The sequence below is a fragment of the Macaca nemestrina genome, chromosome 2 (assembly GCF_043159975.1).
Source record: "Macaca nemestrina isolate mMacNem1 chromosome 2, mMacNem.hap1, whole genome shotgun sequence".
Classification (NCBI taxonomy): domain Eukaryota; kingdom Metazoa; phylum Chordata; class Mammalia; order Primates; family Cercopithecidae; genus Macaca; species Macaca nemestrina.
The window spans coordinates 122,382,302-122,399,842 of record NC_092126.1 but is presented as its reverse complement, the minus strand read 5'-3'; the positions used below and the strand labels follow the sequence as shown (position 1 = coordinate 122,399,842).

Here is a 17,541-nt window from a genome sequence, read left to right as displayed (position 1 = left end):
TAAAATGTGTAAGTTTGTGTAAATCTCCTTATTTAACCTCAATTTTATGTCAAACTTTAATGTATGAAAGAGTATTTTTTTATTTTCAAATTTTAATGCACGGGTCATCCTGTTCAGAATGAAAGTTTAAAACTGATGTTTTCCCATGACACTCACCCTCCCCAAAGATGATCAATTGTTGCATTTCTCCAGTCCTCTTTATAATGGAGATGGTTTGAGCTGAGAGCATTGAGCCCATCAACATATCTTGCCTAGCAGGTGTGTACTACTTTTACAAAGGCAAATTGTTTTTGAGCAAGGGAAAAAAGAAAATAAATGAAAATTGTTTGTAGTTTGTCAGTCTTATTTATGCAATGTTGAAACCTTCATTAAAATGTTAGGTGCAATTAGTGTCTCTAGCATAAATCTGACTGTGTGGAAAAACTAATTAGATGTTTAGGTGATCATTCTTGCATTTATCTTGTTTGCTGCAATATTGTGATTACACAGTAATTTACATATTTTTCTAAGAAAACACACCAAATTATTCATTACAATTGATATGGAAATACTTGAGGTAAAACTGCAAATTCCATAAAAAGCATGTGGCAGTGAGATAATTAGAGTTAGTTTGGTGTAAAACACTCCTTTTACTTTGACGTTTTGACAGTTGATAACATGTTTGGCAATAGGTCATACAAATTGTTTAAGTGCATAATGAAGATTCTTGGTATCTTTTCCTCTGTTTTCTTCACATATCCATATACATAATGCAACCTATTGACTTTTGTAACCTTTATCAGCATTTGTAAAGCACCTAATTTGCTTACAAAGCACCTGCCATGTACCCAGCACCATGCAAAAGGGTTTGCTGTCCAAAATAGGGAAGCCCAGTGAATCTGTTCAGTTCACTGACCCAAAGCTACAGTGACTCAGGTCCATATGCCCCTGCAGCCCTCTGTGAAGGTGGTCAGAAGAACTAAACTCAGCCTGCCATTGGCCATATGCCTACAGACTCATATCCCTCAATATATGAAAGCTTTGTCCCTAGTAGATTTTCTCTAAGAAGTATACATTGATCACCCTTTTGACAGGCAAATTATGTTATGTAATGGTAGCTGTAAGTTAAGAAACAGATAAAGGCAATTGTGTTTTATTTGTACCATGAAAGTTATTTTTATTAAAGATTTTTGTGGGTTCTTTTGCTTTTGCTTTTGCATTGTAGGCTTTAGAGTTGCAAACCTTAGATCTCTCTTGGTTACTTTTATTGTGATCGTAAATATAATACGATTCAAGAATCAGGGGTAAAATTACCATGTCTACGTTGTGATTCTGCAAGATTTTACCAATGCAATAAGCTGGAAAAAAAAAAAAAGCAAATTTCAAGAAAAATAGACTGCATTGAGAACATGCTCAACTTTTTCCTACTGTCAATCCAAAGAAGAAAGCATGCTTTCAATGATATCATTATAAAGATCTGTCCTTTTCAATTCATCAGGATCATAGAGCTATAAACTCTATCTCAATGTGGTATAAAAGATTGTAGTCTTTAAATGTTTTTGATAAAATATGTATTTCCCTGTAGTGTACAGTATTTTAAAGAAAATGATAATGTGCTAAAAGGTTTTTATATCAAAACATTGTCTCTTATAAATGTAAACATAAAGGCCTTTTTCACCCAGCAGAATCCACTGCTCGGATTAGCAAATATTTCTGTGAATTTACTATTACTTGAAAAGTCTACTTGGTTTAGTCTGTGAATTGTCCTGTTTGAATCAGTAGAGTAGAGTGGAAATGACTGCCAACCTTGTCATGCTTTCCTCTCCTCCATGATTTGTAATCTGAATAAAGACCAGATTTTTTTAAAGAAGCTGGTTAAGTCCTCTGTCCTCCTGCAGTTAAAAGGAGATATTAGTAACTCGATCCCTTAAATTTGGAAGACTTTCCCCCTCTGGAATGTCAAATTAATAAGGTTGTCTTATAAAGAACTTGCTGCAAGACAGGTGATAATTATTTCAGACTTATAAATTTCCTGGTCAGTGTTTCAACTCAAATGGAGAGGAAATGCAAATGAGTTGCCCATAGCTATAGGCACTGATGTACGGGTTGAATGTTTAGCAGGTTACAAGATGGTCGATAAATTGCCTTGCTTGGCTTTTGCATTATTTGATAAATCTGTTTCAACAACAGGAAATTTTAGCCTAACTACCTGCCTAAAATAACACTTTTGGCCGGGCGCGGTTGCTCATGCCTGTAATCCCGGCACTTTGGGAGGCCAAGGCAGGCAAGTCACGAGGTCAGGAGTTCGAGACCAGCCTGACCAACATAGTGAAACCCCATCTCTACTAAAAATACAAAAATTAGCCTGGCATGATGGCGTGCACCTGTAATCGCACCTACTCAGGAGGCTGAGGCAGGAGAATCACTTGAACACGGGAGGTGGAGGTTGCAGTGAGCCGAGATCGCTCGACTGTACTGCAGCCTGGGCGACAGAGCAAGACTCCGTCTCAAAAACAAAAAATAAAAATAAATACATAAAAAATAACACTTTTATGGAGTGCTGCTCTAATTTTTGTCATCTTTTCCAACTGTCAGATGAGTGGATCTTTCCTGAAAATGCTGATCACGTTTCATATCTGGCATCCAGCAGACAGTCTCTACTTCTGGATGATGACTCCTGCCACCCGTCACACCTGTGGCTGGAAGCCAGCAAGGAGAGTGAACATGACCAGCAGGCAGAGGAATCCCAGAGTGTTCCAAAGGACATTTTCACTTTTTCATCAAGACCACGATCAGCACCTCATGGAAAGACTCAGACTATGTCCCCAGAGGAGGTCTCATTTATTTTGGATCTAAAAGAGGATAACAGTGTGACAAGCAGAGACACCCAATCAGAGGATGACTTTTACGGCGGCGACAGCAGTGAAGAGGTACACTGCTTGATAAGTGAAGTAGTCTTGAAAGCACAGTTGTTTCCTTAGCTCCAATAAGCACTAAAACAAGTTGAAATGAAAGAGGGAAAATCAACTGCTATTTATAAAAATACAACAGATTGCCATGTCAGTCAACAGTTGCATCAGGTTGTTATGGTAACTTTAAACTACTGTCTTTTTTTTTTTTAATTAACAGTCAGCCAATTTCATTTTTAATTATAGAAACCAGTTTTGGGTTTCTTTCTGTTTTTTCATTTTAATCTTTGAATCACAGAATGAGAAATGATATGCAGTTTAGTGCTATGATAGCAAGACCAGTAAAACACTGAGAACATACTGTTCTAGATCTCTGGGGAAATTGTGTTGCAGTTGCTAAGCATTCTAAATTGATGGTTTTCTGACTTCCTTACTGCCCTGCCATCTTTTCACCTTAGACCTATTAGGACTCATTATTTTCCATATGGTCCCAGAATTTGAAGAGTTGCGCCAATTCAAGTTGAGATAATGAATCATGGATTAGTGCTGAGACTTGCCTTACAGGAGGTTTTCTATTTGCAATTATTTAGAATACAAATATATCCTATAAATTAGTAAATTCATAAAAAGTTTTAAAATGTATCAAATCAAACTGAATATAGTTTGGAAATATTTGTTTAAAACCTAATTCATTGATAACTTTTTCCCCATATGAAGTGCATTTATTCGTGGAATTTCTTTAGTGTTATTTTTAATGATGGTCATTCATACTTTCTGGAAAAATGTATTCTAAAAGCAGAATACAATCAACTTTAGGGTTAGTGAAAATGTACAAAGCTTTTCTATATAGAAATTATAGAAATGACTAGAAAACATTTTTATATGTGCCCACAAAATATTTTTATAACTGTAGCTGCTTAAGAATCCTTTTTGGACAGTGAGGCACCGATTAAGTCCATAGCACCAACCTTGGAAGGCAGTTGAGAATATAATGGGATTGTTTAAGCAGTAATTATGAGTTTTTTCAACTTTTAATGAGTTTCTTCAGCAAAGTGCATAGAGGATCCTCTTTTCACAATATTCTTACTTCTGAGTGTGATGAAATAATTAGTCATACCAAACATAACCTACTGCAAATCCTTTTATACATAAATAGTACATTTGATGCTAGCATTTTAAGTGTTTTGCTGCTGGACACATTTGTTCCTTTCACCTTTAATAACGTGAAGTTATAAAAACATGGACATTTGTCTTCAGCACCTAATAGTGTCCTCATCCCAGCTGATAATCCTTCCACGGTCTAAACTGACTAATTAATTCAGTTCATTTTATGGATAGAATAGGCTCATCCCCTTCCCACATGCACAGCACCATCTTTCTTACTAACCCAAAAGCATTACTCTAATAGTAGACATTTCATGGCAGGTGGGAAATGGTAGTTCTCTGGAAAACTATGAGGGAAGTATTATGGGTAACCTACCCTTTAAACACACTGCATGAAGGACTTACCTATTCCATCTATAGAGAGGCTAAGCCTTTAGAAGAAACAGTAGAGCTTCATGGGAAAATGAAGAAAGCAGCTCTGAATATTTTAATTTGATATCAGTTAATGCTTTCTTTTGCTGTAGCTACTCTGCCTCTGACATCCTTCAATGTTTATTACGCAGACGTGTATTTATTAACAGCTACATAAAATTGAAAACAAATTTATCATGCATTACCCAAGCTTTCACTGGCAGGGCTGTCTGGTCACCCCTGTGCCATGCCCACCAAGGTGACCAGTAGCATATGGCTAGAGTCTGTGGTGAGACCATCTCATTGCCAACACTGGCACTCGCCAGCCTTTAGTCAAAGCCTACTAAGAGTGGCAGCTGGAGAGAGGGAAGATGCTTGCCACATTATCAAGCTTTGGGGTTTGCTGGTACAGAGACTAACAAGATACAAGCTAAGATACAAAAATAGGACCAACAAAAATGCTAGGCTATATTCAAACAAGTTTTAGCATGTGTAATGATACCTTCTTAACAAAATTGGGTTTTTCCTTCTTTTGTACTTTTGGTAATTTCTTTTCCTGTAGGATAGCTTCTCATATTTATTAATTGTATAAATCAATGGGAAATTAGGCTACATATTTACAATGTTAATTTACATATAATCTTTGAAGAAAAATCAGTTTAGTTAATTAAGACATCCCTACTATTAATTGCATTATTTTTGAATGTTATATCCTTATCTTTCTATAATTATACTTCAGGAAAACTTAATGTCAAGTTGTAAATAATGGTGGACAAGTGAATAACAATTATATTATTATGCTTGAAGTTTATAATGTGTAATTAAAAGACTTTATTTGATGTTAGGCCATTGAGTATTTCTAAAGGAAAATTAGATGTATTCAGTAACATATAAACTAGACAAAATCAAATCGTATTATTAGGATAGAAGACAAGTACGCATACAATAGTAAAAGCTAATTAAAATTAGCTTTCAGCAATACATTTTCTTTGTAATTGAAGTTGCTAATCATTAATTCACATTTGAGATCTTAGTGTTGGTGACTCAAAAGTATGAATTTTTTGCATATAACCTTACCTTACTCTTTGCTTTTTCATATATTTTATTCCATAGGCAGCCATATATACTAATACTTCTGGTACTCAAATAATTTTGAAGTTGTTCTTATTTGGAAAATGTACTACAGAAACAATATTTCCTAGTGAGCTATAAAATCAAGACTACCACGTAAAATGAATTTTTTAGGAAAGCTATTAAAATAGAGTGCCTTTCATATTATTGCAACATCTGAAAGAAACAAAAGCATGCAACTGTTATTGTCTCTATTTTGTATTTTATGTTGTTATTCCCATCATGGCTTCTAGTGTATACACCTGGTTTTGCAGCTTGAAATCATTAGCCTTATGTTAATATTTTATTATTCCCTTAATTCAAGTTTTCACCTAGAAATGCTACCATTTTTTCCCTGAATTCTGGTTGTGTATCACATATTGAAGCAGATGTTCGCAAGGCCAAGTAATTTGTCTTGTATAACAGTCCAAATTGGAATATTTGGACCCCCGAAATTATTCATATTTGGACATGAATTATGTGGACTGACTACCTGTAGTGTTCAGATTAGCCAGAAGGCTTTTGTATCTTCTCTCTTCTAACTCTGTGGAAGCCTGCAAAGCATACAAACAACAGATTAAAATGGCCGTTTTCATCCACCCTCCCAATTTTCTTGTTGTCATTGCTTTCAAGAGTTTTTCTTAGCAGTCAGTAGTTAAGCTATTTCATTTTATATACTTTTTGTTACCAAATATTTCTGGATTATACTATAAAACACTCACCCGGCATGCTTGAGTAATGATTTTTTTTTTTTTTTTTTTTTTTTATTGAGATGGAGTGTCGCCCTGTAGCCAGGTTGGAGTACAGTGGCACAATCTCTGCTCATTGCAACCTCCAACTCCCTGGTTCAAGCATTTCTCCTGCTTCAGCCTCTCGAGTAGCTGGTGTTACAGGCATGCACCACCACGCCTGGCTAATTTTTGTATTTTTCGTAGAGACGGGGTTTCACCATGTTGGCCAGGATGGTCTCGATCTCCTGACCTTGTGATCTGCCTGCCTCAGCCTCCCAACTTGCTAGGATTATAGGCATGAGCCATCGCGTCTGGCCAAGTAATGATTTTTAATTGCTTTCTCACGCACACTTATGTACACACAGTGGAAGGGAGTATTTAGTCCACAGTGGTCTTCTTATATTTCCATGTAGTCTTTAGATACTTTTAAATTTTAGTTTATGTGTTGGGAAAAAATGAAAAGACTCTATTTTGAATATATTGCCTTGCATTTTTATTCCTATGTATTGTGAGTTAGAACATAACATACTCTGTATACCTATCAGGCAAATTAATATTTACTCTGTATGAGTAATCTTTTTAGGCTGTTCACATCTACATGTCTTTGTTATTATCTGTTGAAGCTCTTCTCTGAAAAAGTCACAGGTCTCTTGGTCCTTGTGACTTGGCTTTGCATTGTTACAGGCAGATGAAGAAGGTTACAAAATGCTTGTCTAAGCGGACCTAATAGACATCTGCAGAGCTCTCCACCCCAAATCAACAGAATATACATTCTTCTCAGCACCACATCGCACTTATTCCAAAATTGACCACATAGTTGGAAGTAAAGCACTCCTCAGCAAATATAAAAGAACAGAAATTATAACAAACTGTCTCTCAGACCACAGTGCAATCAAACTAGAACTCAGGACTAAGAAACTCAATCAAAACCGCTCAACTACTTGGAAACTGAACAACCTGCTCCTGAATGACTACTGGGTACATAACAAAATGAAGGCAGAAGTAAAGATGTTCTTTGAAACCGATGAGAACAAAGATACAACATACCAGAATCTCTGGGACACACTTAAAACAGTGTATAGAGGGAAATTTATAGCACTAAATGCCCACAAGAGAAAGCTGGAAAGATCTAAAACTGATATCACAATTAAAAGAACTAGAGAAGCAAGAGCAAACACATTCAAAAGCTAGCAGAAGGCAAGAAATAACTAAGATCAGAGCAGAACTGAAGGAGATAGAGACACAGAAAACCCTCCAAAAAATCAATGAATCTACGAGCTGGGTTTTTGAAAAGATCAACAAAATTGACAGACCACTAGCAAGACTAATAAAGAAGAAAAGAGAGAAGAATCAAATAGATGCAATAAAAAATGATAAAGGGGATATCACCACCGATCCCACAGAAATACAAACTACCATCAGAGAATACTATAAACACCTCTACACAAATAAACTAGAAAACCTAGAAGACATGGATAATTTCCTGGACACTTACACTCTCCCAAGACTAAACCAGGAAGAAGTTGAATCCCTGAATAGACCAATAGCAGGCTCTGAAATTGAGGCAATAATTAATAGCCTACCAACCAAAAAAAGTCCAGGACCAGATGGATTCACAGCCGAATTCTACCAGAGGTACAGGGAGGAGCTGGTACCATTCCTTCTGAAACTATTCTAACCAACAGAAAAAAAGGGAATCCTCCCTAACTCATTTTATGAGGCCAACATCATCCTGATACCAAAGCCTGGCAGAGACACAACAAAAAAAGAGAATTTTAGGCCAATATCCCTGATGAATATCGATGCAAAAATTCTCAATAAAATACTGGCAAACCGGATCCAACAGCATATCAAAAAGCTTATCCACCATGATCAAGTGGGCCTCATCCCTGGGATGCAAGGGTGGTTCAACATACGCAAATCAATAAATGTAATCCAGCATATAAACAGAACCAAAGACAACATCCACATGATTATCTCAATAGATGCAGAAAAGGCCTTTGACAAAATTCAACAGCCCTTCATGCTAAAAACGCTCAATAAATTCGGTATTGATGGAACGTATCTCAAAATAATAAGAGCTATTCATGACAGACCCACAGCCAATATCATACTGAATGGGCAAAAACTGGAAGCATTCCCTTTGAAAACTGGCACAAGACAGGGATGCCCTCTCTTACCACTCCTATTCAACATAGTGTTGGAAATTCTGGCTAGGGCAATCAGGCAAGAGAAAGAAATAAAGGGTATTCAGTTAGGACAAGAAGAAGTCAAATTGTTCCTGTTTGCAGATGACATGATTGTATATTTAGAAAACCCCATTGTCTCAGCCCAAAATCTCCTTAAGCTGATAAGCAACTTCAGCAAAGTCTCAGGATACAAAATCAATGTGCAAAAATCACAAGCATTCTTATACACCAGTAACAGACAAACAGAGAGCCATTCACAATAGCTTCAAAGAGAATAAAATACCTAGGAATCCAACTTACAAGGGATGTAAAGGACCTCTTCAAGGAGAACTACAAACCTCTGCTCAGTGAAATAAAAGAGAACACAAACAAATGGAAGAACATACCATGCTCATGGATAGGAAGAATCAATATTGTGAAAATGGCCATACTGTTCAAGGTAATTTATAGATTCCATGCCATCCCCATTAAGCTACCAATGACTTTCTTCACAGAATTGGAAAAAACTGCTTTAAAGTTCATATGGAACCAAAAAAGAGCCTGCATTGTCAAGACAATCCTAAGCCAAAAGAACAAAGCTGGAGGCATCACGCTACCTGACTTCAAACTATATTACAAGGCTACAGTAACCAAAACAGCATGGTACTGGTACCAAAACAGAGATATAGACCAATGGAACAGAACAGAGCCCTCAGAAATAAGACCACACATCTACAGCCATCTGATCTTTGACAAACCTGACAAAAACAAGCAATGGGGAAAGGATTCCCTATTTAATAAATGGTGCTGAGAAAATTGGCTAGCCATAAGTAGAAAGCTGAAACTGGATCCTTTCCTTACCCCTTATACAAAAATTAATTCAAGATGGATTAGAGACTTAAATGTTAGACCTAAAACCATAAAAACCCTGGAAGAAAACCTAGGTAATACCATTCAGGACATAGGCATGGACAAGGACTTCATGTCTAAAACACCAAAAGCAACGGCAACAAAAGCCAAAATTGACAAATGGGATCTAATTAAACTAAAGAGCTTCTGCACAGCAAAAGAAACTACCATCAAAGTGAACAGGCAACCTACAGAATGGGATAAAATTTTTGCAATCTACTCATCTGACAAAGGGCTAATATCCAGAACCTACAAAGAACTCAAACAAATTTACAAGAAAAAAACAAACAACCCCATCAAAAAGTGAGCAAAGGATATGAACAGACACTTCTCAAAAGAAGACATTCATACAGCCAACAGACACATGAAAAAATGCTCATCATCACTTGCCATCAGAGAAATGCACATCAAAACCACAATGAGATACCATCTCACACCAGTTAGAATGGCAATCATTAAAAAATCAGGAAACAACAGGTGCTGGAGAGGACGTGGAGAAATAGGAACACTTTTACACTGTTGGTGGGACTGTAAACTAGCTCAACCATTGTGGAAAACAGTGTGGCGATTCCTCAAGGATCTAGAACTAGAAATACCATTTGACACAGCCATCCCATTACTGGGGATATACCCAAAGGATTATAAATCATGCTGCTATAAAGACACATGCACATGTATGTTTATTGCAGCACTATTCACAATAGCAAAGACTTGGAATCAACCCAAATGTCCATCAGTGACAGACTGGATTAAGAAAATTGGCACATATACACCACGGCATACTATGCAGCCATATAAAAGGATAAAAAAGGATGAGTTTGTGTCCTTTGTAGGGACATGGATGCAGCTGGAAACCATCATTCTCAGCAAGCTATCGCAAGAACAGAAAACCAAACACCACATGTTCTCACTCATAGGTGGGAATTGAACAATGAGATCACTTGGACACAGGAAGGGGAACATCACACACCGGGGCTTATTGTGGGGAGAGGGGAGAGAGGAGGGATAGCATTAGGAGATATACCTAATATAAATGATGAGTTAATTGGTGCAGCACACCAACATGGCACATGTATACATATGTAACAAATCTGCACGTTGTGCACATGTACCCTAGTACTTAAAGTATAATTTTAAAAATGCTTGTCTATTTGCAATCTAATATTCCACCATTTTTGCTAAATGATAGACATCTTGCAGATAAGCATTTGCTTGTAGATAGTAGTTTTCACAAGAAATCTTTAAAGTGTTGTCAGTTAAAAGAACATGAAGTCTAACTTACAGAAAAATATGTTTTGCCTTGAAAAATTAGAAAAGCCTAATCATTTTCCCAAAATATTCATACGATGATTGTGCCCTTCCCACACAGTACCTGTAACTTATGCTGTGATTTGTCTGTAAAGTATCATTTGCTACAGGTAAAGATGTCACGAAAATAATTTGGCCAAACCTTCTTAATATCAGGCATGCTGCAGGTTAGTTACTTGTTTAAAACTGTGGTGTCTTCCTTTTATTTTATTTGTTTACAGACTCATAAAATGTATTATAAGACACAACTATCACTTATCTTTGTCACCCAGAGGAAATTGTATTACTTTCATCATTTGCCACAAAATTCAAGTAGAAGCACAAGTACTTCTTGGGAATGGTTGTTATGAAAACATTTAAGATACATTTGAATTGCCAGTCTTGTTATCATCAGAGAAGAAATTATTTTTTTCATTCTGTTAGGACTATCTTTAGTTGAATTTATGCAAATAACTGTGCTCTTTAGTCGACAACAGTATACCTATACTAGCTCTGTTGTTTGCTAATGTTGTTGTTCAACTAAAAGGTGCTATCAATCCACACACTTAGTTACTAACATGATAGACAAAACTAAAAACTCCTGCTGACTCAATCTCAATTACAAATTCAAAACTACTATTAAAAGTATGTTTTGAATATTGCAGATGTGTTTTATTACAGAACTTTTAAGACTATTATATAAGATTTTTTTCATGGTGGATTGAATTTAAAACTCCATTGAAATATAAATAAATAGGATCATCCACTTTTACAAAGGCTAAAATAGAGTTCTATTCTGATTCACTCAACATTAAAGTTGTGGTACAAAGAGACTGGGTCCCATCTGCTCCAAGTAGGTGGCCCTCAAGAGTCATTAAAATTATCTTTTTAAAATTACGACTCAGCAAGAGCAATCCATTTTGTGTAGCCAGAAATTATTGTCCAAATGCCCATCTGCATGTCCTTTTAAGAAATGTAGTTCGGTAGAGGAAGTGCTGGCTCCTTGGGGAAATCATTCTCATCTTCGGCGTACATATGCTGTGCTACAGTTAATCAGGCAAACTCTATTGATGTTCCTGGCACTGGGGCGTGATTGAATATTTAACAAACAAATGTTTCTGAGCCCAGAAGACAAATGGTTCAAGAGATTTGGGACTTTAAAAAAATATATATTAAGTTAAATCAAAAGGATTTTGTATTTGTTCTTCTGAGAAACAGATGAACAGATGATTGGAATGTGAAAATGGCATGACAACTTCTTTGCTACTCTGACAAATTATATTCAATTGCTGTACAGGTTTTCAGTAGCTAAATGATAAACTAAAAGGAGAAAAGTGGTTATTTTTCAACCAAATCATGGTACACTAACTTCTCATGCACATAACAGATTTATATGTTATATAGAAAAAAATTCATCCCAGAACATGTTGAGCCCAAATGAATTACACACGTGAAATCAATAAACATCATCTCTACCTTATTAAAGAGGCAAAAGCATGCCTCTTCTTCTTATAACAATGCAAAGAGAGGAATAGGGTTTTGCCAGTGCACCCACTCCTAATAAATACTGTACTTTTTAAAAATTCTCCATATATTTCTTCTCTAAATGAGAAGCTGACCCAATGCAAATCAAAACACTACTCAAATTTAGTCTCCTATGTCATCTTGCCTTTCTCATTCATCCCAGTTTCTCTTTCGGAATCTGAAACCAGAATAAGTAGTTCTAGGGCAGCCAGGGCAAACAAGCCTTTGTACCCTGTCCAGATTCTCCAGTTATTTGTTCTTTCCATATATTTAAAATAGCATGGAAATGTGTTACTGTGGAAATGCAGTGTAACCAGGAGAATGCTCACCAGGGTACACAGCTAAATCCATCTGCTTCTCGGCTGATCTCCAAACCAGAGTATATCTTAGGAAAAATGTAAGATGAATGTCCATGTACATACTCATGAATATTTCTATGTATATAATCACTGCTCATGCCAAGCAAAGAGAAATGCTTTCCACCTGAGTAAACTGCTAGAAGGAAGAAAAGGCTGTACTCTGACCCACCGCAGATGGGAAAATACACTTCTTACCAAATGCACTGGTTTTAAGGTGTTTTCTGAATGATGTGGCAAACATCTAGTTTTCCATGCAGCCCTCTAAATTCCCAAAATGGTACATCTGAAATTCCTAAAATGACATCTACTATCTTCTACCTTATGATGTTATTACTTTTTAGGTATTATTTCTCTGTTAGACTTTATACCTCTTGAAGGAGTGCCCCTGTCCTTCTTACCTATATATCTTGTATAGTGTCTAAAAATTGCCTCACACAGAGTAGGAGCTTAATAAATAGCTATTGAATTAATGTATACTGAAAACACTTCCAGTTTCTACCTATGTCATATACAAAATAACATGTCTTCATTTTTTATGATGGAAATGAATGAGTAGAGGATCTTTTGATCACAGAAATCCCACTGCCAATTGTATATGACAATTACAGGAAAATAAACTGCAATGTTTTAAAAAATTAGAGAAGACATAGCCCTGTCTCGCTACCAGACCAAATTAAAAAACATATATGCTAGTTCTACCAATACCATCTCAGAACTAGGACTTGGGAGGTGTTTACTCTATTTTTTGTTTACCTTTTTCTGTAGACAAGACTAAACTTTTATTCTTTATCTCTATGAAAAAAAAAATTGCAAGAGTCACCACTTTATTACCTAGTGATTTAGAACACTGGGCATTTTTTTCAGGTAGCTCTGACAGTCTTTCAAGTTTTCTGCCTGAAGGCAGAGTTCTTCAACCATATGAACATCCTAGGGTGCCCAGACTGGTGGGGAAGGACAAACTCACCCCATAAGTGGCCTACAGCAGAGAGGGTTGCCCAGGGCCTGCAGCTGAGGTCATGCAGGGACTGTTGCATTTGCAGAAATATTTTCACCTGTCTTATTTTTTCACTTGGGCCACAAAGCAAGGGCCCACAGATTGGCACCCAATCACCATCTTTTCTTTACCCTATCTGGAACACTGAAAGATAAGTTTCTCCATCAGTTATAAATGTGTGTGTGTGTGTCAGAAGATAAAGCTAGTGTAGACAAAGAAAATGTATGCCCAGGATGAGTACCAAGAAGAAATGTTTATAAAAGATCCTTAACAATACAGTTCTCATCCTTAGTGTACTGTAGGTACACTATTTGTTAGGAGAGGGGTGTTTTTTAGTATTATTGATTATTTTAATTTACTCCTTTAGATATTTCAGTATTATATTTTTAACAGGAAAATCTCTACTTTATTTTGAAGTTTTTTTCCTGTAGTCATTCCATTTTCTATAGTCATTCCTCGTTATTTATTTCAATAGGTTTTTGGGGAACAGGCGGTGTTTGGTTACATGATAAAGTTCTTTAGTGGTGATTTCTGAGGTTTTGGTGCGCCCATCACCTGAGCAGTGTGCACTGTACACAATGTGTAGTCTTTTATCCTTCACACCCTTCTCACCCTTTCCCCTGAGTCCCCAAAGTCCATTGTATTATTCTTATGCCTTTGCACTCTCATAGTTTAGTTCCCACTTATGAGTGAGAGCATACAATATTTGACTTTCCATTCTTGAGTTACTTCACTTAAAATAATGGTCTCCAATTCCATCCAAGTTGCTGCAAATGCCATTATTTTGTTCCTTTTTATGTCTGAGTGGTATCCCATGGTGTGTGTGTGTATATGTATATATACATATATATACACATACATATATATCACATTTTCTTTATCCACTCGTTGATTGATGGGCATTTGGGCTGGTTACACATTTTTGCAGTTGTGAATCATGCTGCTATAAACATGCGTGTGCAAGTATCTTTTTTGTGTAATGACTTATTTTCCTCTGGGTAGATACCCAGTAGTGGAATTGCTAGATCAAATGATAGTTCTGCTTTTAGCTCTTTAAGGAATCTCCACACTGTTTTCCATAGTGGTTGTACTAGTTTACATTCCCATTGTTGATGAGAATGTAAAACCTCTTGTAAGAGGTTTTAAGACCCAAGTGTACGAGAGGACTTCAAAAAGTTAATGGAAAATGCCTATTATGAGAAAACTATACATTGATTTTTTAAAAATGCACCAAAATAAACTTGTACTAACTTATTATAACATGTCTGAACAGAATCTAGTTTGGAGCACTAAGGAAGGATAAGACATCAGTTTGAAAAAAATCCCTTTTCAGAGCAATATGAATTCTGCTAAAATTGAAGCAAAAACCGACATCAAATTTATGGTGAAACTTGGATGGAAGAATGGTAAAATCATTGTTGCCTTGCAAAAAGCTTATGAGGACAATGCCCCCAAAGAAATCAGCAGTTTACAAACTTGTTTCAAGAAGGGATGAAACAATGTTAAAGATGAAGCCCTCAATGGCAGGCCATCCACATCAATTTGTGAGGAAAAAATAATTTTATTCATGCCCTAATTGAAGAGGATGAAGACTAACAGCAGAAACAATAGACAACACCACTGACATCTCAATTAGTTCAGCTTACATAATTCTGACTGAAAAATTAAAGTTAAGCAATCCACTCAATGGGTGCCAAAACCATTGTGCCCAGATCACCTGCAGACAAGAGCGGAGCTTTCAATGGAAATTTTAAACAAGTGGGATCAAGATCCTGAAGCATTTCATTGAAGAATTGTAACAGGAGAAGAAACATGGCTTTACCACTATGATCCTGAAGACAAAGCACAATCAGAGCAATAGCTACCAAGAGGTGGGAGTGGCCCAGTCAAAGCACAAGTGGACCAGTCAGCAGCAAAGGTCATGGCAATGGTTTTGGGCATTGCTCAAGGCATTTTGCTTGTTGACTTTTTGGAGGGTGAAAGAACAAGAACATCTGCTTATTATAAGAGTGGGTTGAGAAAGTTAGCCGAAGCTTTGGCTGAAAAACACCCACAAAAGCTTCCCCACAGTCTTTCTCCACCACGACAATGCTCCTGCTCACTCCTTTCATCCAAAAAGGTCAATTTTGCAAGAGTTTTGTTGGGAAATTATTAAGTATCCACTTTATAACCCTGATTTGGCTCCTTCTGACTCCTTTTTGTTTTATAATCTTAAAAATCTTTAAGAGGCACCCTTTTTTTCAGTTAATAATATTAAAAAAGACTGCATTGGCGTGGTTATATTCCCAACATCCTCAGTTTCTTAGGGATGGACTAAATGGCTAGCATCATGGCTTACAAAAGTGACTTGACCTTGGTGGAACTTATGTTGAGAAATAAAGTTTATATTTTTTATTTTTATCTTTTAATTTCCTGGAGCTTTTTGAAGTCCAACCTTGGAACTTTCTTGAGAGCACAGTTGTCTGCTAATCTCAACTACATTTCACAAGAAGAAAAAAATATAAAAGGGCAGGGGTTAGGGATCTCATACTCTGTGTAAGAGACTGCAAGAATTACTCAGTATGACGTACTTTGCCTTTGACATACTGACTTGAATTCTCAAACCAGTCCAGCTTCTCTATCATCACTGCCATTGCCTTAATTCAGGCACCTCAATAATCCTAATAACAACAATACAATAGTCTACTGATTGGCCTCCAGTTCTACTGTCTCCACAAGCCAACCCAGACACTCTACAAACAGTAGCCATAAACATGTACCCATGCCTTCTATTGTGTGTCATTGTGACATTCCCTTGCTTCACACAGTGACTCCTCTTTGCCTTCAGAATACAGTCCCTGGATGGCAGGGATTATGTTCTGGTCTATCATTACACTCCAAGCATCTGTAGCACCTAGATGAACTTGGCCCGTGATGAGGAAGAAAGGAAGACAGAATAGTGAATAAGCTAGATCCCCTGTAATTAAAAGCTTTTGTAGATCTCTCCCTTGTCCCTTGCCCAACCGAGAGCAAACTCTCTCACTTTTACCCATGCTTCACTTCTGTAAGGAAGATTTCACCAGAGATTGTAATCATTATGTTGAGTGTGTATGATGGTCAAACATTCAGGAAGAAATTGAACAGTCCAATCAGTCACCCAAATATTTGTTTTTAAAATGCCAACCCTTAGAAATAACTAGATGCTGGGTTCTGTATGTCTATAAATTGAAGGGTGAAGGAATAGCTTACTGAAACTGAATGTTAAGATACGCATTGTTAGACACCAAATAATGTCTTCAAAATGTTCTCTGCTTTTTTGTTTTTTCTCTATTCTAAGTTTATCATTTCACATCCATTTATTATATTTTTTGTTTGGTTGGTTGTTTTTTGTTTGTTTGTTTGTTTGTTTTTAGATGGAGTTTCGCTCTTGTTGCCCAGGCTGGGGTACAGTGGTGCGATCTCGCCTCACTGCAACCTCCGCCTCCCGGGTTCAAGCGATTCTCCTGCCTCAGCCTCCCGAGTGGCTGGGATTACAGGCATGCATCACCACACCCGGCTAATTTTGTATTTTTTTTAGTAGAGACGGGGTTTCTCCATGTTTGTTAGGCTGGTCTCGAACTCCCAACCTCAGGTGATCCACCTGCCTTGGCCTCCCAAAGTGCTGGGATTACAGGCATGAGCCACTGTGCCCCACCATATATATTTAAATAAATTAGTCAAATTGGAAGAATCTACCATGACAAGTACATGCAGTGATCACACAGTTTAAATGTATTATTTTATAACATAAAAATCTATCAATTGAAATAGCACTACATTTCTCATTTTCATTATCTACTTTCATTACCATTGATTTCATGTTTGTAATTCTTCCTTTATCAGATTTTTTAAATTTAAACTTTTGCATTTCTATGGATAATCACAGAACTATGGACTTGTAAAATTATTGTAGCTTTCATTGTCAGCTTTCCAAGTATTTATATTTAATGAAGTTCACATTTTGTGGAAAAATACCTTTCTAAAACTAAAATTTTCAGTAAGAAAAATACTTTATAAAACATGTTCCATTATCTATTG

General features: G+C 36.6%; 1 protein-coding gene across 11 annotated transcripts in view; it reads left to right on the top strand.

Annotated features, from left to right (window-relative positions):
* Positions 1–17,541, top strand: part of CFAP20DC (CFAP20 domain containing) — a 297,123-nt gene that overhangs the window by 192,003 nt on the left and 87,579 nt on the right. For all 11 annotated transcript variants that reach the window (XR_011620118.1, XM_011743543.3, XM_024793263.2 and 8 more), the window contains one exon: positions 2,575–2,909. Coding sequence is in view for 10 of the 11 variants with exons in the window: in XM_011743543.3 (XP_011741845.2) it covers positions 2,575–2,909 (335 nt within the window). In the remaining variant the exon portion in view is untranslated. The remainder of the gene's footprint in view (positions 1–2,574; positions 2,910–17,541) is intronic.